We start from the raw sequence: 24,882 nt of genomic DNA on the forward strand, positions 1-24,882 counted from the left end.
GTCTTTTCAGAGTAAACTGAATTGTTCATTTCTCCTCATTTCTTTTCCTCTCAGCCTTTGCAAAATTGGATTTTGAAATGGGGGTGAAAGGACAGAGAAGGGAGGTGGTGGCTTCATAGCACAGAGCATCCAGAGCCCCGTGGGCTGTCCCTGAGGTCTGTGAGGAGCCTGCTGTGTGGCCGTGTGACCTGGGCAGGGCACCACTTCTTTCCAGTCACAGCCTCACTGACTAGGGTACCCAGTAACCAACACCATCATCCTTGGATCAACCAGGACTCCACCTAGGTGCAGCAGATGCTACATCTGTCCCCAGGAGCCTCCCCTGAGGAATGTCACACTCCTCCCTCCCGGGAGTGGCTGCCTGCTGAGGCAGGCTGACACTGACTGATGTGCATCTGCCATTGGTGATGGTCCTCCTAAGGAAGTGCAGCAACTATGGAAATTCAGTTTGCTGCAGCTGCCACAGATACAGAGCAATGGGAGCTCCTGCCAAGGCTGGCCTCTGAGGGAAGAGCTTGAAGCCTTAGGGCAGCCAATTTCTGCAGCCCCCTGTATCAGTCTGTCATGATGCAGCCTCAGAACACAGCCTGGTACTAACGGCAGAACTGAGGACCCAATGGGAAGAGGTCAGCAAGTGTGGCTGGAGGCAGGAAGGACCCAGGCAGAGAATCTACTAGAGGCACCTAGCGTGCCCCGTGTGGTGCATTCAGTTGCAACTCGCAGTGCAATAGGAGCCCCTGTCAGAAGCAAGTCCCAGCCATGTCTCCTGTGGAGGGCACTCCAGTCAGGAAGACGCAAATCACTGAGCAATGTCTCCTGTAGAGGGCGCTCCAGTCAGGAAGACGCAAATCACTGAGCCATGTCTCCTGTGGAGGGCGCTCCAGTCAGGAAGACGTCCTCTGCTGAAGATTGGGGAAAAACTTGAGCCTTGACTGATTTCTGCTACCTTCAAATCCCCTTCAGGTTAAAGGTGCTTAGACAGCAAAGAGTAAAGGCCAGCCCAGCATGGAGAGCATGGAGGGCAGAAGGCCACCTTGGCCAAGGCCCACTACCTGCCTGTTCCCTGAGGAGGTGACAGTGCCCAACAGGAACGAACATGCAGAGCCTCCTTAGCTGCTCTCTAAGCAACCAGAACTAGAACGCTTTGTAGACAAAACGAGGTCCAAGATTACCTTGCATTTTTTATCCTTCCTTGGTGTTCTGTATATTCTAACCTGGAGGGAGGAAAAAGCAAAAGATAAAAACATAATTCCCTGGAGATGAATGGCAAAGTTACACATTGCTGTTTTCTTCTGCCCGATCCCTGTCATCTCTCTGCAGACACACAAGGGGATTGGGGGTTGAAGGGACACAGTGTGAGCCCACAGGCTCACAGCCTCCTTGCTCATCTCCAGCTGAGGACATGGGTGCTGCCCCAAGTAATAGAATGTGTAACAGTGCAAAGAAAATGGCTATAAGGATGCTGAAGTTCAAATTACTAGGTTCATGGTACCTTCCATGAGGGTCATCTTTGTCTGTGTCCATGCTTTCTCTGAAAAAACAAAAGAGAATGTGACTGCATGTTAATAAAGACATACAGAAGAGCTTCTTATCGTAAGACAGAAGGCTCTCATTTATCCAGAAACCAAACAATTAGAAAGCTGGAACAGCCACAGTATCGATTAATGATGTATAATAAGGGTAAAACAAACAAACAGAAATTAACTTGAACTTACTATAAAACCTGGACCAGCTTCTCAGGTTATCAAACAAAAGTTATCATCCCAAAAGAGTCTGTGTGTTAATAGATATTTTACCATATTCTGATTGTTTGAAAATTGGGAATATGTAGTGTTTATAAAAATGCTTAGTTAAACATAGGCTCGAAATATCTCTAACCTCTCATTATCCCCATAATTCTGGATAAATGAAGCTTATTCCATTTGCAAAACATATTGAGCATCAAAAATAAATGTGCACACATATCTATTTGGCAGGGAAGGGGTGAAGTGAGGAGGGTGGAATTAAAGTACCAACAAAGTACTGAGCAGAGCCCCAGGCAGCTTTTCAAAGGCACTGCTGCCAAGTGTTCTGCTTCTCAGTTAGATGGGAACCCCTAGACTTCAGGAATTGGGAGGGAGGGGCGTAGTGGGGCTGAGGGCCACAGAGGGTCCTGGGGTCACAGCAAAGATCTCCCTCCCTTTCACAGACTCCAGAAATCCAAGTTTCGTTGCATCCTGTGGTTCAGTAGAAGAAAAGAGACTGAAATCCCCAGAGGAAGGAGTTCCAAACCCCCCTCACAGCCTTCTCCTATCCGTACATTTATCAGGAGGGCATGGACTGCCAGCTGGGCCTCTCTCCTTTTTCCTTTATCCCATAGGAAAAGAGAGATCATGGCCCTTCAAACAATGTAATCCCAAGGGCAAAAATAGCTGTTTCTAGGAGCACTGGATCATATCGTGGGCATTCTAGAACAGTGTTCCCAATCAGATGCCCTGGGGTTCCTCACAGGCAGAAGGTTTCCCCAGCTAGTTCTAAAGTTCAGAGATCATGCAGGCCGCACGGAAAAACAAAAATTCCCCCATCCCTTTTGTCTAGAATTCTATCTGTTCCTTGAGGCCAGGTGATAATCTCAGGTGAGAAAAAGCTCTGCCTGACAGTCATAGATGACTTCAGTTACATTAAAAGATAATGAAAGGGATTATTCGGTTGCTTAATTAATTGAGTCTCCATGAATTACAGAAGATTAGCAAACCAGAGTCCACAAGGGAAATCTTGGGTGGTGACCAAGCTGGAACCCACAGGTCTACATGACAGAGGCCTTAGAACACATCAGTGGCTCCCTCAGCGCTTGCTCAAGACAAAGGGTTTGTGGCCAACATCTCACAGTCTTTCTGCTGGGGAGTTACTGCTATGGAAGAATGCCCTCACAGCCCTCATACCCACTCTCCAGCCCCTGGGTGTTGGCTGTCTTAATCATCTGGGATAACTTACATATTAATCATAGCATCTCCTAGTGGGCATCTGACCTCCAGCCATTGTGCTCCCCAAATTCGACCTGTGAACTTCAGCAGAAAGGACATCTGCTGTAGGGGGGATACCTCCTTGGAGATTTTCCCTCATTAAACAAAAGAAAACCTCTTAAATGGACATTTGGGTAAGATTCCACGCAGGTGCTTCGGCAAAAGAAAATGTGCCTTTGAATGTTCTACACTGCCTTATTCCCGAGGTGTTTGTACATATATAGAAGGGATGACTGTGAATGTGAAAATTTACTTAAATGAAAAGTCATTAAGTCTAAAAATAAACAAAAATACTATTTAATATAACAAGTTCATACTAATTTAAATAATGTTTAAGGACAATATCAATGTTCCTAAATTGTTTTCAGAGAGGACCTCCACTCATTCCTCCCATAAACATTCATTAAGCACCTGACACTTGCTGTCTTCCTCAGAGAGGTCCTCGGGCTAAGCTCTCTTTGAACCCCCTGAGATGACACCCATAGACTTAACCCTCTTGCTCAAAGGAGCAATGAAAGAAGAGGAAGAAAGGGGTAAAAGGCAGAACTTGGCCTTAAGGCTGTTATTTTCCCTGGGTGTAGAACATTTTGGGAATAGGAGGTGGAATTTAAATGCCTCAGTAGTGCTGAAGGCTCCCTTCTTGCTTACAAACTAGGGGAAGGTAAAGCCAAAAACCAACTGTGTAGCCACCTAGAGTTGGGTTTTTTATTCCCATCCCCTTTTCCAGGAGAAACAGTAGCTGGTTGCTAGATGTTCCATGCCCAAGAACTGACACCAAGTTTAACAAGAGGAAGACATGCCCCAAAGGCCTTACTGGTAGTCAGTGGAGCTGCCTTTCCGTTTGCGGTTGCAATCCACACCACTGGTACCAAGAGAGCCGGAAAGCAGGTCAGTGGGGCCCGGGGACATGAAATCACTGATGGTTGAAGAAATGTCCATTCTCTGGTCTGCCATTGGATGATCTGGAATTGTTACAAGAGGCACAAAGGCGTGTTTATTTCGATGAGCTCTCGAAAGCGGTGGAAAACCCAGGGTGGTGCTTGGGGGTTTGGTGGTGGGACGGGCGGGGCTGGGGGAGACCCGGGGCTGGTTTACAGCAGCACTAACGCATCTCTCACACCCCCGGACCCAGAACAGGCATGATAGAATGGAAAGAACATCATATTTATTTTAAGAGTTTTTGTAGGAAATTTAAGCTCACCCGCTCATTTTTCTGGTGAAGACATAAAAGCCTAGAGAAGCTGAGCAGATTCTCAGTCCCTGTGCTGTGGCATGGAAAAACTAAACCAGAACCAGAAACTCTAGGAGTGACAACCCAGGGCAGTTCCCATTGAGGGGACCAAATATCCCAGATGTTCTCCGACAATGCTAATTATTTTTCCTCCCTTTTCTCCACCAACAAAGCTAATTTTATTTTATTTTTATTTTTTACTTGTTTTGAGACAAAGTCTCACTCTGTCACCCAGGCTGGAGTGCAGTGGTGCAATCTCAGCTCACTACAATCTCCACCTGCCAGGTACAAGTGATTCTCATGCCTCAGCCACCCAAAACGCTGGGAAGCTGGGACTAAAGGTGTACACCACCACACCTGGCTAATTTTTGTACTTTTAGTAGAGATGGGGTTTCACCATGTTGGCCAGGCTGGTCTTGAACTCCCGGCCTCAAGAGATCTGCCCATCTCAGCCTCCCAAAGTGCTGGGATTACAAGTGTGAGCCACCACACCTGGCTGCTAATTGTATTTTCTTCTAATCAATAAACATATGATCAAGGAAACGAATAAATGCAAGTTCCTTATTATCTTTGTACTTCTGTTAGGACTTTTTCTGTTAGCTTGTTTGGAGGTCCTAGCCGAAGAGCGCAGTTACTCATATACCCTTGACCAAAGACTGGTCCTCCTCTATCGGAGATGGTCATCCTTTTTGAGCATACAGCTTTGGGAGGGACGCACATGGACTGGCGAGGGAGGAATGGGACACCCGCCTAGCCAGCCAGATCAGCTCAATCAACCCTGGCGATCAATGGGGTGACAGATGTTGCAGCCAGATCATCCTCACATCCTGTTATGACCTTTGTAAACATTGTAAGAAAGCAGAAAATATCCTTTTTTCCACTGTAAGTCTTACTTGGGAATCAGGAAAATATGGTCCCCTCTATCACGGCCCAGGCAGTCGGCCTGTTTTCCCCCACTGTCAGCATCCTTTGCAAGGAAAGCCATGAATGATGAAATGAAGACATTGTAAAGAAATTTGCAAAACATTTTGAGAACTCATATTTTAAAAGCATTAAGCAAACCAGCCCTTGAAAAGGGCCTAACAAGTGCCTTGCAAGGGACTCTGACTCCAAGCCCAGTTGAAGAGGTTGGGCAGGGTGCCTGCCTACAGTCAGGGGGTCTGAGCTCCGTGAAGTAGGACTGGAGCTGTCACTATCCCCCTCTGGACCCAACTTCCTTCATCTGCAAAACAGGAGGGTGAGTGTGAGCTACTGTTTCCCACTGTCACTGTTCTGCCGACAGATAAGTGAACCAGTTGCCTCCTGGTTAGATGACTGCCATTTTTTCACTTTGATAAGCACTGCTAGGGTGAACATCTTTGTGCATGTATCTCCTTGCATTTGAGCGATTATTTCTTAGAATAAATTTCTAAAGGTGGGACTGACAGGTCAAAAGGGGACACATGTATTCTGGAACATACTGTAACATTGTGCTCCAGAAAAGCGACAATAATTTCTATCCCCAACAAGAGTTCTTGCCAGTCTGAAGAGGAAAAAAAGAAGACCTCGTTGTTTTTACTTGTATTCTTCAGCTATTACTGATGGTGCTCTTCTGTTTACAGGCGTTTCTCTGTCTTCCCTTGTGTCTGCTCATGTCCTGTTTTTCTACCACAATGGCCTCCTACCCCGTGTTCACCTGTGTAACAGGGCATGGCTGGAGAAAACATACCCCTTAGAGGCCTGCATGCCGCCCAGCGATGCTTCATTCCCCTGGCCATTTATTTTCTCATTCTGCTATGAAGGACTTCATACTTTGTCCTCTCTCCTCAAACTTCCATCATCTCCTCAGTCTCCATTCTCCGCTGAGGACTCTGCTTCTTAGTGAACTGAGAAAAGAGGCAGGTGCACACCCACCACCTCCTTAGATGCTCCTACTTAGGATCCCTTCCCAGCTGATGCCTGGATTCTACCTCTCCCACCTCCTCGAGACCACCATTTCAGAACCCTCGCCCCAGCCCAATCCTGCACCATCCACTCTCCCCACGCTACTGAATCATTTCCACTTGGGTAAAAACAAGAGTTACGTAATTCCCATCTTGGGAAAAATAAACTTACTTGAATACCATCCTCCTCCAGCTATTGTCCCATTTCTCTGTCTCCGGTTTTTTTCCTCTTATTCTCAATAACCCAACTCCAATCAGATTCTCTCCCCATCATTCCCACAAAACAGCCCTTGTCAGGCTGACCAGTGACCTCCCCACTGCTAGATCCAATGGCCAGTTCTCTCCTTGCCCATCAGCACATCCAGGAGAGCTGACCTCGCCCTTCTCACTGTCTCATGGCTTGGGAGATCCCCCTTCTTGCAGGATTCCTTCCATTTCAGTGGTCACTCCTTTTTGCTCTCTTTGGCTGGCTCCTTCTCATCTCCCTCAACTTCAAGGAAGGGTCCCATGGATGTCCTGGGCCCTCTTCTCTATCTACACACGCTCTCCAGGGGCTCTAGTGTCATTCCTTCAAATACTATAAACACTGTAACAACTCCCAAGTTTACATCTCCAGCCCAGATGTCACCCTGAATTACAGATTTTTATGGCCGACCACCTCCCTGACGTCCTCACTTGAATATACAAGAAAGATGTCAAACTGAAACATCCATAACCAAAACTCTAATTCTCTCCAAGCCAAGCCTCTCAGTCATTCCTATGTCAATCCTTCTGGTTGCCAGGCCCCAAACCTAGAAGCCATCCTGACTCCTTTCTTTCACAACCTGAATTCAATCCATCAGCAAATCCTATCAGCTCGACATTCAATGACTTTCCCTTTTTCTTCACATGTCATTTCATCAGTGAAGCCCCCTTGAATAGCTATATAATGCAAACCCTGCCAAGCCTCCCTAGCCCAGCCCCCTGCTTAATGTTTTGTCCTTAGCCCTCGTCAACATGTGACCTACCACAATCTCCCAAATTCATTGGCTGTCCTCTCCAGCAGGGTCTAAGCACCAGGACAGCAGGCACAGTAATTACTCCCTGTGCCCTTAGTGCCCAGAATACTTTCTAGTACATACTAAGTGCTCAATAAATATATATTGAATGAAAGAATAAATTTGTATACCAAGAATATTAATTTGTTCATCACTGATGTTGCCAACACTTTTCCACCCTTTTGCTTAACTTTGTTTATGATATTTGTATGTGGCACCAAAAGTGACATGTTTTAAAAGCCTTTTCTTACCCAGAATAATATAAATATTCTCTGTTTTCCTAAGATTTTAATGATTTTTTTAATTTAATGCTATTTGGAAATTATTTTGATATACTACCTAAGCTTAGGAATTTATTTCCCTCTAATGGATAGGAAATGTTTTCTAACACCATTTGCTAGCTCATACATCCCATTGTCACTAACCTGAAATACACCTTTATTGATTTATCACCTATTTCTGGACTCTCTACTCTGTTCCTCTGATCTAGTTATTTCCATCACAGTACCATACTGTTTTTATGACTGCACTTTAGAATACATTTTAATAGCTAGCAGAACAAATACTCTCTCACCGCTCTTTATTTTCAGAAATTTCCTATTCTCTCTGATTTACCTCTCAAGAAGTATTTCATGATTATTTAATCATATTAAAGACCCTGTTGGGTGGGTGACATTGTTGTTATTTTGTCATTAACATTTACAGAAGCAGGGCCAGGAATGAGTACCGAGCCCTGCCCTCAGGGTCTTGGTGATTTATGGAGCCCTGGTCCCCTTGGACCACGCAGCAGACATGAAGTACCTCCAGAATCCCCCACTCCCTTTTTTGACCAGTCAAACAACCGCATGAGGTGGAATATCCCAAGTTTCAGAGTTCCTGGAAGAAACTACGCTTCCTAAAGGAAGAACTGCCATGCAAGCTACCAATAATCATCAGTTCACAGGGGGCAGGAATGGGATACTACTTTGTTACCTGAAGTTACAGTTCTTACACCCCAGATCCAGCTTGGGAGGAGTTAGGGGCCTCTGGACTTGGTCACCTCAAAGCGATTTTCATGTTTTATAATTTCTTTTCAGGCGGTCAGCTTCTTCCAAAAACCTACAGTGGGGGCCACAAGAAAAGAAAACCCAGACAGGTCACTTTGAGGTACGTAAGTGTAAAAATCTCTTAGTAGCTAAGGGAGACAGTGGAGATGGTTCATGATTCCTAATTACAGGGAGGAAGGCTGGGCGAGCACGTCACATTCTACCGGCACTTACCACCCCTTGCTGCCTGGCCATCCTTCAGCTTCTTGTTAAAGCTAAGTTGCCAACACATGAAAAAAATCTGGCAGGAGATATTTTCTGTGGAAAACAATGCCTTCAAAGTTACTAAAACTGGATTCTTGGGCATGTCCTTAGAAGAAAGTTAGTTGTGTTTTTTTTTTATTTCTCCTACGGGGTCAAGTAATCATAATTGTGAAAACTTGCTGAGTGTGATTTTGTGTCAGGCTCTATCCTTATTGTTTCATGTAGATTAACTCACTGAAACCTGAAAGTAACTCTATGAGGTAGACACTTCTGTGTTCTCCATTTTACAGAAGAGACTGAGGCACAGAGAGGTGCAAAAACTAGCCAAAGTCACATAGCAAGAGAGTGGTAGCCTCCAGAAGCTACCTCACTGCTGAAGACACCACTTAGCTCTTGCTAGGTTGAAGGTAGTGGCCTGAAGCCAGACAACAAGAACAATGAAAAACAACAGAAAACAAGTCTTCAGAAAACATTAAGCCGAAACATAATGCCAGCAGAGCCAACACCTGAAACGAACTGCTGAAGCAAGCTCCTCGGTCTAAAGAAAACATCAGTGAATCTCAAGTGCATCTGGGCACATACGAAGTTAAGAAAGAAAGAAATGCTGAAACAGGGTTCATGGTAGCCACGTGGCAGTGCTGCCCTCCCACTTACTGAAAGGACTGAGGGGTCTCCTCTCCACCCTATGACTCATGTGGAGGATTCCTGTGTCTGGCAGGAACTGGCTCTGAAAGGAAGAAAAGGGTCACCCCACATCCTCCTAATCCATCCCTGCACTGCCTTGAGATGGCAAGATTTAGATTTTAAACAGGGCTTTCCTGACCTTTCTGAAGCAAAAATTTTGGCATTTCAAATTTCACTGGTTAATTCTTGCAGTCTTTGGGGTATCTCTGCCTCGATCGTTATAGAGATCTCCAAATGAATATCTGCAAATACAACTGCTTCCAGCCTCCCAAGGCATTCATTCCCCATTGCAATCTGATTCAAGAAACCTCACTTTCGGATTCTGTTAATCCCAGTCTGGGCACATGCAAATAATGTGACCAGAAATTTTGGGCTTCTCGTTCTTGAGCCTCAACTGGTAAAGCAGCAGCAAATGGATGTGAAATCCCCAGGCTTAATATACGTAATTCCATCTAAATCTGATTCTCTGTTTAGGTCGCACGCTATCCTCCCAGCCCCCAAATTAGCAACCCAGAACCTACCCTGGGCTTCCTTCTTCTCTCCCTCCCACACCCCACAGCCCCCACACAGCCCTCTAAGGGATGGGCCCAGCCACTTCCTTCTAGCTCCTTGTCACTGCCTCTGTTCAGTCTGCTGTCCTCTCCAGCCCCATTCCTTCCCCACTGTGGTCAGAGGCGGGACACCCCCTTGCTCAGACCATTGCAATAGCTTCACTGCTCCCCCTAAGTCTTCCAGACAAAGTTCACCGCCCCCCCAGCAGGAAACATCAGGCCTTGCTTAATCTTCAGCCCAACCCTCCCATCTGCTGCCCAAAGCCCCCGACAGACTGAAGATGATAGTTCCCAGAACCACCTGCCTCTGCTGGGCCCACATTTCTTGGAGGTGTGGCTCCCTTCAACCACCCTGTCACCTGATAAACTCCTACTTTCCTTTCCTGTGCCTGCAGGCACACCTCCTGGAGAAGCCTTCAGAGCTGTATCCTCTCTCCCTGGCTCTCCTGCAGCAGCTCCTGCCCAGGTTCCTTCATGCCCTGTGGCCATTCTCTGCTTGTAGGCGTGTCTCCTCCACCACCCATAAGCTTCAGGTAGGTAGGGCCTTATTTATAGGCATCTCCTGTGCCTGGTCTCATGCCTCACTCCAGGTGGTACTCAACAAATGCTAAATAAATGAAGAACTTCATGTCCTTTCTCGTTCTCTGAGTTCCCTGAAATTTACTTAATTATTTAATTATTTTTTGAGACAGTCTTGCTCTGTTGCCCAGGCTGGAGTGCAATAGCATGATCTCGGCTCACTGCAACCTCCGTCTCCTGGGCTCAAACTTTCCTCCTGCCTCAGTGTGCTATGTAGCTGGGACTACAGGTGTGCACCACCATCATGTCCAGCTAGTTTTTATATTTTTTTGTAGAGAGGAGGCTTTGCAATGTTGCCCAGGCTGGTCTCAAAGTCCTGGGCTCAAGCAATCTGCCCATCTCGGCCTCTCAAAGTGCTGAGATTACAGGCATGAGCCACCAGGCCCGGCCCTGAGTTCCTTGAAATTTAGATGAAGGATCCAAATTTCAAGCACTAAACTCCATATGAAATTTCTCATTTTGATCAATTTTCCCAATATTCAAATTTAAAGAAATAATAATAATAAATGCTAATAGATTTTGGTACTTTTGCAAAACAAAAATCAAAAAGCCTTTTTAATTTTTTTTGAGACAGGGTCTCACCCTGTTGCCCAGGCTGGGGTGCAGTGGTGTGATCATAGCTCACTGCAACCTAGAACTCCTAGCCTCAAGTGATCCTCCCACCTCAGCCTCCCAAGTAGCTGGGGCTACAGGCCTGTGCCACCATACGCAGCTAATTTTTTATTTTTAGAAGAGACAAGGTCTCACTATGCTGCCCAGACTCCTGGGCTCAAGCAATCCCTCCATCTCGGCCTCCCAAAATGTTGGGATTATGGGCATGAGCCACCACGCCCAGCCTCAAAAGCCTCTCTTGCATGCTTAGACAAGGTAAGGAAGCTAAACCAGTTGTGACACTTAATTAACATTATTTCTGGGAAACTGTTTTCTGCCCAAGAAGGCATTCTTAGATGCAAGAACAATAAATAAAACAACAAAAGATAAAAAAGAAAGCCTCTTCTGGGCTACTTCCAAAAGGGATTTGAGCCAAAAGAGGTGCCTTTGAGAGGGTACCCTTGCCAACGGTGGGCTCTGAGGGCCGCCCTGACCCGGCCATCCACATGGCATGTGGTGAGGATGCTCTGGGGAGAGTGTGGCCTGTGGTCCTGGAGTCAGGGGCTGCAGGTGTGCCCACTTCTGAGCTAGAGAGCCCCAAGGTGAGATGGAGTCTTGCTGGACCGCCAGAGAAAGCAGGGCATGGAGGGACTTGCGCAGGATGCCTTGGAAGAATGTGAGGGCACCCTCCATTCCACCGAGGAGCATGGCGAAAGGATCTCAGGGGTCCCACAGGAAGGAGCAAGGAGGGTGGAAGAGAAGTCACAGCCCAGCCTGCCCTGCAGAGAGAGGCCTTGGCAGCTGAGAAAGGTGAGGGCATCAACCACTAGAAGGCGTCCAAAGGAGATACAGCTGCTCCTCTGAGCAGAGCAGGGTAAAGCTGAACACTGCCCCTCAAGAAACCCATACCCACTATCTACAGGAAGATGATCACATCCAAGACCCCCAATCCAGACCAGGTGACTCTCCTTTCCCTGGTCCCTGCTCCAGCACCTTAAAAAGCAAAAGAACAGAAAGGTGAGCCTGGCAGAGTGGATCAGTGTTCCAGGCTGAGCTACCCCACCCAGTGGGAAGGTTCTGCACAGCCTGGTGGCAGGGCTGGCCATGTGACTGACCCCGACCAGTGAATGAGAGCAGAAGTCACAGCCACAGCCTTCTAAAGGACCTTTAACATGTGTTCCTCTGTCTGCCCAAGACCGTCAATTTCCCAGATAGAGGCTCCTCCTTTAGCCAAGGCCCTGGATGGACAGTAGCACAACGAAGAAATAAACCTTTGCTACAGTAAGCCACTGAAATGTTGAGGTTGTTTATTACCAGGGTGACCAACTCATCCATTTGCCCGGGACCTTCCCATTCAGCACTGAAAGTCCTGCATCCCAGGAAATTCCTCTGTTCCAGACAAACCAGGATGGTTGGTCCTGTAGTCAGTGCTATTGTACAACTCATCATATGGTGACAGACACGGGCAGGAAGAAGGAAATTAAGACTAGGATTCTACAGCCACAGATCAAGCCTGATCCAAGAGCAGGAACAGGAAACAATGGCATTTACAATAAACAAGTTTAATCTTCACAATAATCTATCCATTCATTGTGATCATTATCCCAATTTTCAAGGTGAGGAACTAAGAACTGAACAGGCAACTTGTCTTACTTAAAATGACACAGCTAGCAAGTGGGGATGAAACCCAGGTGTGTCCAGCTTTACTGCTGGTGCTTCTAACTACCACATTGCTGCCAATCCTGCCTCCAAAAACCACCTCCCAAAAGTATAATACAGAGACAGAAGCAACACAAACAAAACATAAAAAGCAAGCATTCCTGGAAAAGGAACAAGGAGAATTTATAAAAAAAAGAAATCCTGGGTCAGGAAAGCTACAGGAACTGAGCAAACAAGTTATCTCTGAGCTTCCTGGCAGCCAGGGCAGAGAGGGAAATGCTGGCTCTCACTCTTTTAAGACCTGGAAGTGTATCAGGGAGTTCATCAGGACAGGCCTGAGCAAGGAGAGCTGTCTCTGGGAAGGTTCTCTCTATGGGACCTGAGTAATACTATGCTGAATGGCTTGGGGAAAACAAGTGTTATAAAAGAACAGAGGCCTTCCCCCTTTTTAAAATGGGACCCCAGTGAAGGCCTGCCTCTCCTTCTGGCCCACAGTGTTACCCCTAGTGTGACAGCTGGGTGGAGCTCTGTTAAAACACTTGGTGAAGCCCCAGAATGTCACTTGGGTAGCAGCCTTCCATGATGTGGCGAGCTTAGGAAAATAGGGACAATAGTGAATCAACACCCTTGACGACTCTGTCTGGTATCCGTGTGCTTACTGATCTACTTCTCCACAAAACTCCCAATCCCCAGCAGGGGTGCGTGAGTTGCCACCTCTGCTTTCCCACAACCTACCTACAGGGAGCTGGCCCTGAGCACAGCACATGCTCCAGAAATACTGCTCTCCTTCCCCAGCCCAAACATACATGCAGATGGCCCCTGGCCCCACTCTTCACTACATGGTGCCTGCCCTGATGTCTGCAGAGGGAGTGAACACTGAATTGCTCTGACCTGTTCATGCTCTGATCTGTTCAGAGGGCGGTGCCTCTGAGCAGAGGTGAGAGGCTGATGGGGTCCTGTCCCCATTGCAAGTCCTGCCCGACCTCCATGGTTACTGTGACCGCCTGTGGGGAGCCTTGCTTTGCAACAGATTTAGAAAACCTTCACTGAATGTCAGCAGATGCCTTGAACCTAAGGTAACAGGTGTTTGCACAAGGATCATTCAATAAGCATTTCTCTAGCCCCTAGCAGAAACCACAATGGGGACGAAGACAGAAATCAGCAGTCCTTACATTCAAGATGTCCTCAGTCCAGCTAGAGGGACAAGTGTTTTAATAAGTACATGTCAGCATGACCAATTCACAGGCAAGCCATGTTTACAGCTGTACAAGCAATGCACTGCCCTACTCCAGAGGTGCCTGGGGGTTTAGAAGTGGCAGATATTTGTTGAGTCATGATGACAACTCTCCAGCAGGTGGCAGTCAAGTGTCTTGAGGAAGGCGTGCTTTTTTTGTAGCAGTGGGGCATAGGTAAGGTACAAGAGCAGAACAGATGAAAAAATGATTTGTTTGTGGGCTTGGGTGTGTGTGGAGGGGTGCTGAGGAGGTGTTAATAAAAGGAGAACGGACCAGCGAAGAGGTCTTAGGAGGTGTTGCAGGGGTTTGCCGGGTGGCCTGGCTGGTAGGGAGAATGCCCTGAGCAGAGGACAGCAGTATATGCAGTGGTACTTCAGTCTCAAAGGTACTGGTTGTCAGGTGTTGGGGTGTGAGGAGGGCCCATTTGTGGCCCTTGGGTACCCAAATTCAACTGGTAGCTCTAGATGCTTGTGGATCCCCAAATTAAACATCAATCAAGGAGACGGCATTTGGAGCTATGGGGCTTGATCAGTTGAGAGGATCCCGCAAGGAGTAAGATTTGTAAATCTGGGGCACTATGTCAATCAAAACAAGGCTGGTCTTTGTGGAAAAGAACCCCAATATCGTTGATAGAGGAAAGTCCACAGAATCCCAGTCTCCCAGACAGCTACTGAGGGTTGGTAGAGGGATTCAGAGATCTAACTAAGTCACCAAACAGGACTAGTTCCCCCAGGGCATGCACCTGGCTCAGTAAAGGCACTCGGTTTGCTGAATGATAAAAGCGATGTCTTCTTAACCCTTTGCCAAGTCCATCACTGAGGTGTAGAAAGAAAACAAGCTACCAACCCACTGGGCATCCTTGGGGGGGACTCTTGGTCCTGGATGTGGAGGTACAGGCCACGGATGAGACAGCTGTGGAAAGTGGCCTGACTCCACCTGACCACTGAGCAGCCGCCCAAATTGAAGTGGCCCAGGATGAGGCAGCAGAGCAAACAAAATGGTCACAATGGGAGCATCTGAGTTGGCAAGCAGATCGAGGAGATTACTCTTTCAACAGGGCTGATTATAATGACTGCAGAATGAGTTGGAGTCCCAGGAACCATCAATCCCCTTAACATTTCCATGAAGCATCTGAAAAGGGAACTGATACCACTTAGTGCTTTTACTGCTCTAGACCCTTTATAACATAGTGATTCAAAGCATGCTCTCTGATGGGAGATGGCGGTCAAGTTTCAAATCCTGACCCCATCATGTATGAGTGCCTAGCGTTCAAATCTCAGGTCCCACATTTACCAGCCGTGTGATGTTGGGCACAACATTTAGTCTGTATGTGTCACTGGTCTCTGACCCGACCTGTAGGATAAGGATAACATTACCTGCCTCACAGTTGTGGTGAAAAGTGAGCTATATAAAGTGCTCAGAATGGTGTCTGGAGCATAACAAGCCCTCTGTAAGTGTCATTATTATCTTCCCATTAACCATCACAACAGTCTCATAAGACAACTAGCTAATGTTTCATCCGCTATCTTACAGATAAGGAAACTAAGTTTGAGAGGGTAAGTAACTTGATCGAAATCAGTGATTTTGTATAATGGGAAGGAAGATTTAAACACAGGCCAGTCCCATCTAAAGCCCATACTCCGTCCACTGTGCAGCACAGCCTCCATGCAAACTAAGAAATGGGCACAGTCCAGAGGGTGCAGGGATTTACAAATTCTTCAAAAAGTACTTCCCAAAGTTCTGCCATGGAACACTAATCCCACAGGATTGTAATGATGTTATCTGGGGGGAAAAATCAGGGGCCAAATACGTATAGGGAATGCTGGGTTCAATAGTTAGGTGTTTCTTCTGCAAGGCTTCTTGGACCTTTAAAGATGGGCCCATGGAGGGTGAAGGTCTAAGGGCAGTGGAGTCTGAGTCCCAAGTGTATGCATCCACACACCATTTATCACCTCACGTCTAACAGCCAAGGGTTCCATGGGGCACACAAGGGGAACCGTGCTCTGCAAAGCCATTCAGGATTAAGAGTCCCCTCCTGTGTGACCCTCCCCGCCCCCTGCTGATTTCCTCACCAGAAAGAGCGTATTTCCCAGCCTCTTGGCTCCTCTGAAAGCAGCCCAGGCTCTGAGGTTCATGTCCCACTTTTTCTTCTGAGTGGTCTCTGGCCACTTCCTTTGCCTAGTGCATGCTCACTGGCCTGGCACTGTCCTATGCCCCTCATGCAGACCCTATGCATTTAGCCCACGGCCTGTCCCAGAACCAGGAATTTTTTGCAAGAGTTTTCCCCCAGCCTAGACCCCAGAGATGGTCTGCGTTACCTGGAGGACGACATGGGATCTGAAGCCACAAAGAGAACTCCCAGGTGCTTCCTCTCCCCAGGCAGGGTCCAGGCCTTGTTCCCCTCTGCACCCCGGCACCTAGCACTCCACATGTGGGGGCAAGGCCGGGGGCAATATGCGCTCTCTGTCTGCCACACGCCTCCAGTCCTGCCGCTTCCACTCTGGGGACCAGGCTGGTGAGGCCAAAGCTCTCTTCCCAACCCTTGGTCTCAACACGCCCCTGCGTTCAAAGAGGGCACAGGGTACAATCCCTGATGGAAGCAAGAAGGATCAACGAGTCATGCTCAAGGACCAGCTAAGTGAAGGCGCATCCACCTGGCTCCTATTTCTTTTCATTGTTTTCCTGCCTGTCCTTGTCTTTAATTGCTACAGAATAAGAGGAGAGAGCCTGGTTCTACAGACTCAGGGGAGGAACACTCCTTTCACCAGCAAACTTACTGCCTGAAGTTGAAGAAAATTCTGGAAAACATCTGCATCTTGTTCTAAAGGAAACAAAAGAATGCACTGCTGTTATTTGGTGGCAAAGGGAGAGAGGCCGGTGTGAGGGAGGGTGGAGTTAGGATGGAGCACCTGAAAGGTGCTTGTGTTTCTGGCTAGGGCTTAGGGTTTGCCAACAAGACAGGCAGGGCCAGGCGGCAGGGGCTGAGCTCAGGGCGGGCTGAGACGCAAAGAAAACCACACGCCTTCTTCGAGAATGTGGGGAGAATGGGAAGAACATTCAACAGCAGAGAAAGGGAATATTATAGGATCTTAGATGGAACGGCCTACACCTTTTACCACAGTAAAGAGCAAGGCCAACTACAAAGCAGGGTGGTGGGACCCCAGGACAGGCAGGAAGGGATGTGTGGGGCGGGAAGCCTGCACAACAGCAGAGCCTCCTGGCAGGGCCGGGCAGCGGGCATGTCTCCAGAGCAGGCCGGCCAGGTATGGGACCTTCTTGACAGAAGAGGAAGCAAGTGGCAGCAGAAGAAGAGGCTGAGGGTTCTCCCCCAGGTACCAGAAAGGCAGGAGAAGTGGGTTTTGAGAATAGAGTGAGGGGATTCTGGGTGCCTGAGGAGAGGTAGGGCAGGATGGTGGTCAGTGCAGGGCCTCTCGGGTTCCAATTCCAGCCCTGCCACTTACTAGTTACATGTCCTAGGAAAGTTAGGTGACCTCCAGGAGCTAGAGATGCCTCATCTGTAAAAGGGGGGGATTCCCTGCACTAGATTGTTGCACAGACCAAATGAGTTGAATATAAGAAAACACCTAGCATGCTCAGTGGTGCCCACTATAGCCATGGAAGTGGATGGCCTTGTGCTGGCTGAAAAGGGCAAAGGCTGGGAAAAGTGATGTCAGGAGATGCAAACTCAGGTTGAAATCTTGGGGATGCAGGAACTCAGAGATGGTGACAGCAGAGGTGGCAAGAGGACATGAAGGAACTTAAAGCTGGAGAGATCCAGGACAGTGACCTCTGGGAACGAGGAAGGAGTCGAGGAGAGTGGCTGCAGGGAAGGCTACAGGTGTCCTGGGGGTGGGTCTGGAAGGCATTCCAGAGGGCAGCATTTTGTAGCAGGAAGCATTGAGGACTCAAAATAATTTGAAAAGTGAATGGAGTTTTAAGAGTCCAACTGCTTTGTTTTAATATAAAACAGAGACAGCTCCGAAAAGCTTGGACTAGGGCAATGAGAAAGGTCAGTGGGATCTGAATAACAGAATTTTGGAGTTGTTCAGGGAGATAAGATGTAGAAAGCAAGGACAATGACTTCCCTAGGGAGACGAAGCCCACAGGAGGAGAAGGGGAACCCAGCAGGGTGACAGCTGCTGCTGAGGGGTGGGCTGCCCCACGGATTCTGGGGTGACACATCAGCTAAGGATGCTGGGGGCATCTGTTATGTCCCACCCAGCACAGGGTTTGGCTGACTGGCAAGGAGGCCTCGGATGGCTACCACTGCCCCAAAACCTTGAGGCAATCCAACACAGTTTATTGAGAACCCACATATACCAGGTAATTTCTTCGGTGAAAGAATTGGTAATTTGAGTAAATTTCCACCACAAACTGCATGTAGTAGCCAAATTTTAAATCGGGACAATTTGGTAACAACGAAGACACTGTTGGTGCGCTGGCCCACGACCACTCATTAATCTCTCAACAAATATGTACTGAGGGCATCCAAGTGCCAGGCACTGTTCTCCACGGCAGTGCTGGGGATGGGGATAGGGACACAAAAATCCTTGTCCTCATCTGGCACACCTCCTGGTGAGGAAGGCAAGAAAACCAAACAAGTCAGTCGGGTGCTGGGTGGCAGTGAGTGCTCAGGAGGAAAGTCAGAGATGGGGAGGAGGCAGACCACGGGAGGGAGGCAGTCAGGAAGGCCCCAAGGAGGCTGGACAGGAGGAGGTGAGAGGCGACAGAGGTGTTCCATGCAGAGGACAGCTGGTGAACAGGGCCGCAGGGAGCTGCCCAGTGCTAGGGGACCAGTGACTTGTGGGGACTAGGGAGAGGAGACAGCTGAGGAAGGTAGGGGTGCAGTCAGAGGGCCAGGCCTGGGGGCCTGAAGACCCCAGCAAGGATCTTGGCTTTGACTCTGAGTAAAATGGGGAGTGACATGATCCCTCTTAGTTTTTACATCTGGCTGCAGTGGTGAGAAGACACCCTGTGTGTGTGTGTAAAGGCAGGGCAGAAAGCTGAGTTAGGAGACAGCTACAACAGTCCAGGGAAGAGATGCTGTGACTCAGCCCTCAGTATTAGGCGTGGGGGTGATGAGAAGCAGCTGGATTCTAGACATATTTCCAGGGGCTGTGCTGATCAATGGGATGTGAGGTGTAAGAGGAGTCAGTCTGAGTGGCCATGGCGGGGTGAAAAAAGTCAACTCTTGGTATGTTCTGAGAAGTTGATTCTTGGTATGCTCTAAAGGAATAGCCAATGGGTTTCCTGACGGTCTAGACATGGGGGTGACTCCCAGTCCATGAACTGCACAAAGGCCCCCAGCCAAGGGGGCAAAGCCACTTTCCAGGTACATGCCCCATGTGACAGCTGTAGGAAGAGGGCCCTGGACGCCATCCACCTATCCAGGGAGGAGCTGCTGGTTTGGGACATGTTCAGTGTGGGATGCCTATGAGATGTCTAGGTGACACCACAGGCCCTGCTGCTGTGAGTGGAGGTGAAATAGAGCAGTCACCGGCCACCCCCGCCCCTCTGAACACTGACCACGTCCCATTTACTGAGCATCAAACACGTGCCTAGGATGGTTCCTGCCTCGACATGTCTCCTTCGGTCCTCATAACGACCTTTTGGGGGAGGCATCGACATCATGTAGAAGATGACTGAGGCTTAGAGAGGTAAGGCAACTAGTCCAAGATCACACGGCTGAGAAGGGCCAGAGCAGGGACTGGAACCCAGATATGCCCAACTCCGGGCTGGGACTCTGCACATGCTCTGTTGCTTCAGTGACTCAGCAAATAAAAGCAACAGCTCTGTCCCAAGTAGGAGAAAGAGAGCAGGGCAGGCTCATACCCATCCCTCCCCCACCTACGGTGCAAAGATGTCAAAAATCAGTACCAAGGACGTGAATAACCAGTGCGCTGGCGGAATGGCACATCTGTTCAATGGGTTAACTAAAAGCCAGGAGATCCTTTTTGTTTAAACGTGAACAACTGAAAACCTTTCTAAAATGCACTTGTCCATTTGCCTGGCAAGCGCACTTGGAGGAAGATGATGTAATCTATAACGAGTCTCAGGATCTTCCGAGCCCTAGATCTAACATGTTGGTCTGAATGTATCCTGCCTGATCCCAGAAATAACCCAAGTTCCTCTTAATGAAAACGAAATCAGCTTGTTTTTTTCCCTTCATTTGTCTTCTTTTGGCAAGAAGAATTAAAAAAAAAAAAAAAAAAACCCACAAACTTCAGTGATTTCAGTTTCATTTTTCTGAGCTTTGGATATAGTGAGTATCATGTTTCTGTGGTTCTGAACAGGCATGAGTCGTAGAGCTCAAGGTCATTTTTCTGAGAAAATAGTGCAGGAATCACAACAAAAATAACAACACAAAAACTAGTGGCAGAAACCACACACCAGGCTTTTTTTTCATGCTAGTCAGTGTTGTTTTGTTTAGTCCTCAAAGAAGAACTAATTAATTCTGAGAGGGGTCAGATAAATCGCCTGAAATTCCTCAGTTCACAAGTAGGAAAGCCAGGATTCAAACTCAGGTCTGTCTGGCTCCAAAGCTCTGTGACAACTGAAGCAATACTACCTTTTCTGAGTTAAAACAAAACAAAACAAAATTTCCTATAAATCAATAAAAAAGCAAATACTTCAGTGGAAAACTAAGCAAAGAATATGAATAGGAAACCACAAAAGATGAAACACAAAGACCAGTAAGTATACAAAAACATGCTCAATCTCATAACAGTCAAAATTTAATAGATAATATGCCACTTTCACTGCTCATATTAGCGAAGATTCTATTTTAAAGATAATACCAGTATTAGTGAAGATGTGGTAAATGGGCAGGTCAGTACACTGTATATCTGAATATAAACTGATATACCTTTTGACAAAGTAATTTCATGTCTAAATTAAATTTTATGTTTAAGAATATCATCTCTTACATAGTACTCTTTTAATAGACAGGCACTGGTATCTGTTCATATATCAACAGATAAAAATTGATATACATTTAATAAATTTTTATTTAATTAATAAATGATTATTTCATTTAATAATCTTAGTGAACTGATATACATTGATATACATTGGTGAAAAAGGATTCAAACTTATATACACAATATTTCCCAATCTTCTTATGTGTCTACAGAAAAAAGACAAGAAAAAATTCACCAGAATATTAAGACATCTCCAACTGGTGAGATGGGTCATTTTTGTTTTAACATTATAATTCTCAATTTTCCATCTTTTTCTATATTGGACATGAATTATTTATATAATAAAATTTCATAAACACAGAAAGGACTGAAAGGAAGTAAACAGAAATGCTGATGGTAGCTGTCTTTGTGGGCTGAGACAATGGGTAGTGATTTTCATCTTTCAATTTCTCTACCTGTTTCAAACTTTCTCTTATAAGGTTGTGTTACTTTTGAACCAAGCAGAACTGTAAAACTTAGTGGTAAGTATTCAGATTTTCTGTAACTATATCAACATCATAGAAAAGACTTCAACTAGTTTCCAGATAGGAATAACAAAGGACAGGGAAATCACACACCAGCTACCCTAGATGAAAGCCTTGGGAAATTTCCAACACAGTGAGTGTTAAGGGACCAAAAGCTTACTGCCAGCCCACACATGACCACCAAGGCAGCATCTGACACTGGCACATTCACAGTTTGTGTTTGCCTTTTAGGTGTTGTGTTCAGTTCTGAACGCCTGGCTATCCATGGCATCAACCCAACAGGCGCACAACATTGCTGCTCAGTACAGTCAGTGCTGGGCAGCATGTTCCCTAGTGACAGTTGCTCTCTCCTGGGGACCCTCCTGGATGTCAGACCTTTGTGGTCCAACTGAAGAGCCCTCAGGTTTCAGGGCAGGTAGAGGCCCAGGCTTGAGCAAGATGCTTCTGGTAGACTGACTACACCCACCCAACTTGGCCTACAAGTTACCCCCACGAGAAGCCTCATTACCTCCTTGACTTTCCCCTGGACCTGGCCACAGCTCCCAGAGTCAGTCTGACTCAGACTGAGGTGCAGGTAGAGGCCACAAAACAATCAAAACAAACTTAGTAAAGAGTGGGGAGCCTGGCTGGCTTTTCTTTCTTTAAAAGTCTATATGGGGACTTCTTAAATATATATATGCACAGGTGGGAGGAGTGAAAAAAATAGAGATGGCAAAAATGAAAAAATATGACAATGGAAACTGTTTCAGGCTCTTTTAGGATTATATATTTTCTAAAAGGGACAGGGGAAACATCAAAACACCTCATTTCTCTGACAATGAATGCAGTTAAAAATTTGGACTTCTACTACATATCCTTATGTAAAAGGACATTTCTAAGAGATATGAAACCATTTCTTTTTATTTAAAGTCTGTCTTAGAATTTTTCTAGCTAATTTGTAAGCATGTGTGTGCATGTGCACACTCTCTCTCTTGCTCTCTCATATTTTCAAAGACGCAATAAAAATATTTTAAATATGTCCTTAGCTCTCTTGAAATCTGTAAACAATATAACCTTACAACACTTATAATTCCAAAAATAATCAATATAATGCCCTAACTGTAATACAAAGAAGAAAGGAAATATAGTTAAAACTAAGACAGGCCGGGCGCGGTGGCTCAAGCCTGTAATCCCAGCACTTTGGGAGGCCGAGACGGGCGGATCACGAGGTCAGGAGATCGAGACCATCCTGGCTAACATGGTGAAACCCCGTCTCTACTAAAAATACAAAAAACTAGCCGGGCGAGGTGGCGGGCGCCTGTAGTCCCAGCTACTCCGGAGGCTGAGGCAGGAGAATGGCATAAACCCGGGAGGCGGAGCTTGCAGTGAGCTGAGATCCGGCCACTGGACTCCAGCCCGGGCTACAGAGCAAGACTCCGTCTCAAAAAAAAAAAAAAAAAAAAAAAAAACTAAGACAATATGTAAATCAATATGCAAGTATTGAGGCACTGCTACACCAGAAAACATCATGAAAGACATATGAAATGCTTGCACCTATTCATAACAAATAGGCAAATCTTACATACTTGGTAGCTGTGTTCCTAGAAAATTCAGTATATACTAAAAACATGCAAAAATTATTTGTGTTTATGTGTTAATTGGAGTCAGATTCCAGGCTCGGATAATTTTAAGCAGGGTTTTGCCTACATGAATGCACTGAGCATTAGGCAACTGTGCTGGTGTTGGGCAATCTTTTGTTCCCCAAGCATTATATCTAGCACCCTGCCTTCCCTTCTTCCCCCAATAAAGCCTCGTCTGGGTCGCTGTGACAGCCAGATCACCCACACACATTCCCATGATGTCCTATAGGGGGCGCGACGTACCCACTCAGAACCGGTAGCATTTCTACAGACAAAAAGAGGCAGAGAGGTTAGATATTTACCCAAAACAACAGAGAAAACCCAATGGCAGACTGGACTAGAATAAGAGAAGGAATAGATAGCGGAGGAAGAAGGAAGTTATTATTCTCATATTTATCTTTCTTCACTGCTAGACAATTGTGCCAAGCACTGTTATGTCCATGCAGAATCTCATCTAATCCTCCTGTCAATCTTCTGGGTTAGTACTATTATCATCCCCATTTTTCAGATAAAGATATTACCTTTCAGGGAGGTGAAGTAACTCTCATAGCCCTATTTTTGGCAGAACCAGATTTTACCCAGTGCTTTTTACATTGCTTCAAGCTGCTCCCCTCCAGGTCTCTGAGTCGACGCCCCAGGGTCCCTCACTTTGCTGCTTAAGTCTCTGGAAAATAGTGACGGGAATGTGTGCTATCTGAAAAGCAACTCACAAAGAGAAAGATGGTTCAATCCCAGCATCTCAGCCCTTCTGGTCCTGTCAGTATATGGCTCTGGCCAGAAAAGCCCAGGCATCCCAGAGCACGGGAAGCAAAGACTCTCGATGAAGTCATGGGCCATCTTTCTCTAGACTCCTGGAAGAGCCTGGCTAGAGGCACCAGGGATCATTTCAGGAGAATGTGTATTTGGCACCTATATCCCAGTTTTGGAGGGTAGGTGGTCATCACATCCTTCCACCCCCATAACTGCTGGAGTTGTTCTCTGAGACTGAATATTGGATTAGGCACTTGAAGAGGTGACCCAGTTTTACAATTCTTAGGTACCTCTCTCCTACTTTCTGGCCATAAAACCATGACTAAGCACTTTAAACAAGAAACCTATTGCTCAGGCACCATATTCAGGAAAAGAAAACATCAAGAGCCCTGTATTTGTCACCTCGATCTAAAGTCACCATTTCATGAACCCTGTAGGGCCTGGCAGAGCTACAGGATGAATCCATTTGTTGGGGATAGGGCAGATGCCTCTGCCCTGCAGTCTGTTCTGTCAAAACAAATTCTGAAGGTTTCGTAGAAAATGGTTCAACTAAGGCTCCTGTCAAATGATTTCTTGCAAAATAAGTTAAAGCAGGACCAGCCCAAGTCCAGTGCACCATAGGCTTATTTTTAGCATTATGCAGGAAAGGCTGTAAGATATTCTGGCAACGTAACTAAGAGCATGGGCTCTGGAGTCACAATGCCCAGCCCCAAATCTCTGCTCTGCTGCTTGATTGTGTGGCTCTGGACAAGATGTGAGCCCTTGTTCCTTAGTTGCCTCATTGGTAAAACGAGGATGATGACAGGGCTTACCTCACACGGTGATTTTGAGTCATAAATAAGACAATTCATGTACGGAGCTTAGAACAGTGCCTGGCCCATGGCAAGCACTCTCTGGATACATGTCACCTTTACTGGGATTAATACTGACTGCCATGCCATAGAAAGAATGGCTGAAGGCACTGGAGAACATAAACCTTGTGGAGGGAGATAGAGCGGGTAGAGAGGGAAAGGACGTGGGTCCATGAGCACTACCTTGAAACTTCTAAAGTGGAATTGTGCCATGCCTACGGACCTTTGTTCGGTGTTGCTACAAACAGCAGAACTAGGTCACTAAGAAAACACTGCCAAAAGGCAGATCTGGGGTCAGAATAAAGGAGGATTTTTAAGAGCCAAAGATGTCCATAAAGCGGGAGCAGGATGTCTGGTGCGGAGATGTCCGAGTGGGGCTAGCGGACTGCCTGTCACAGGCAGCCACTGCACAGATGGGATCCTCCTGCACTGGTGGGT

The 24,882-nt window shown here is 46.7% G+C and overlaps 1 protein-coding gene across 27 annotated transcripts in view; it reads right to left on the bottom strand.

The window, feature by feature from the left end:
* ARNTL (aryl hydrocarbon receptor nuclear translocator like) overlaps nt 1-24,882 on the bottom strand; it is a 109,374-nt gene that overhangs the window by 28,994 nt on the left and 55,498 nt on the right. For 8 of the 27 annotated variants that reach the window (XM_028832574.2, XM_077960487.1, XM_028832572.2 and 5 more), the window contains exons 3-5: nt 3,817-3,964; nt 1,493-1,531; nt 1,173-1,214 (exon numbers count right to left, since the gene is read on the bottom strand). In XM_028832574.2, the coding sequence (XP_028688407.1) occupies nt 1,173-1,214; nt 1,493-1,531; nt 3,817-3,956 (221 nt within the window). In that variant the 5' untranslated portion in view covers nt 3,957-3,964. 27 annotated transcript variants of the gene reach the window in all.

This window comes from Macaca mulatta, chromosome 14 (assembly GCF_049350105.2).
Source record: "Macaca mulatta isolate MMU2019108-1 chromosome 14, T2T-MMU8v2.0, whole genome shotgun sequence".
NCBI classification, from domain to species: Eukaryota; Metazoa; Chordata; class Mammalia; order Primates; family Cercopithecidae; genus Macaca; species Macaca mulatta.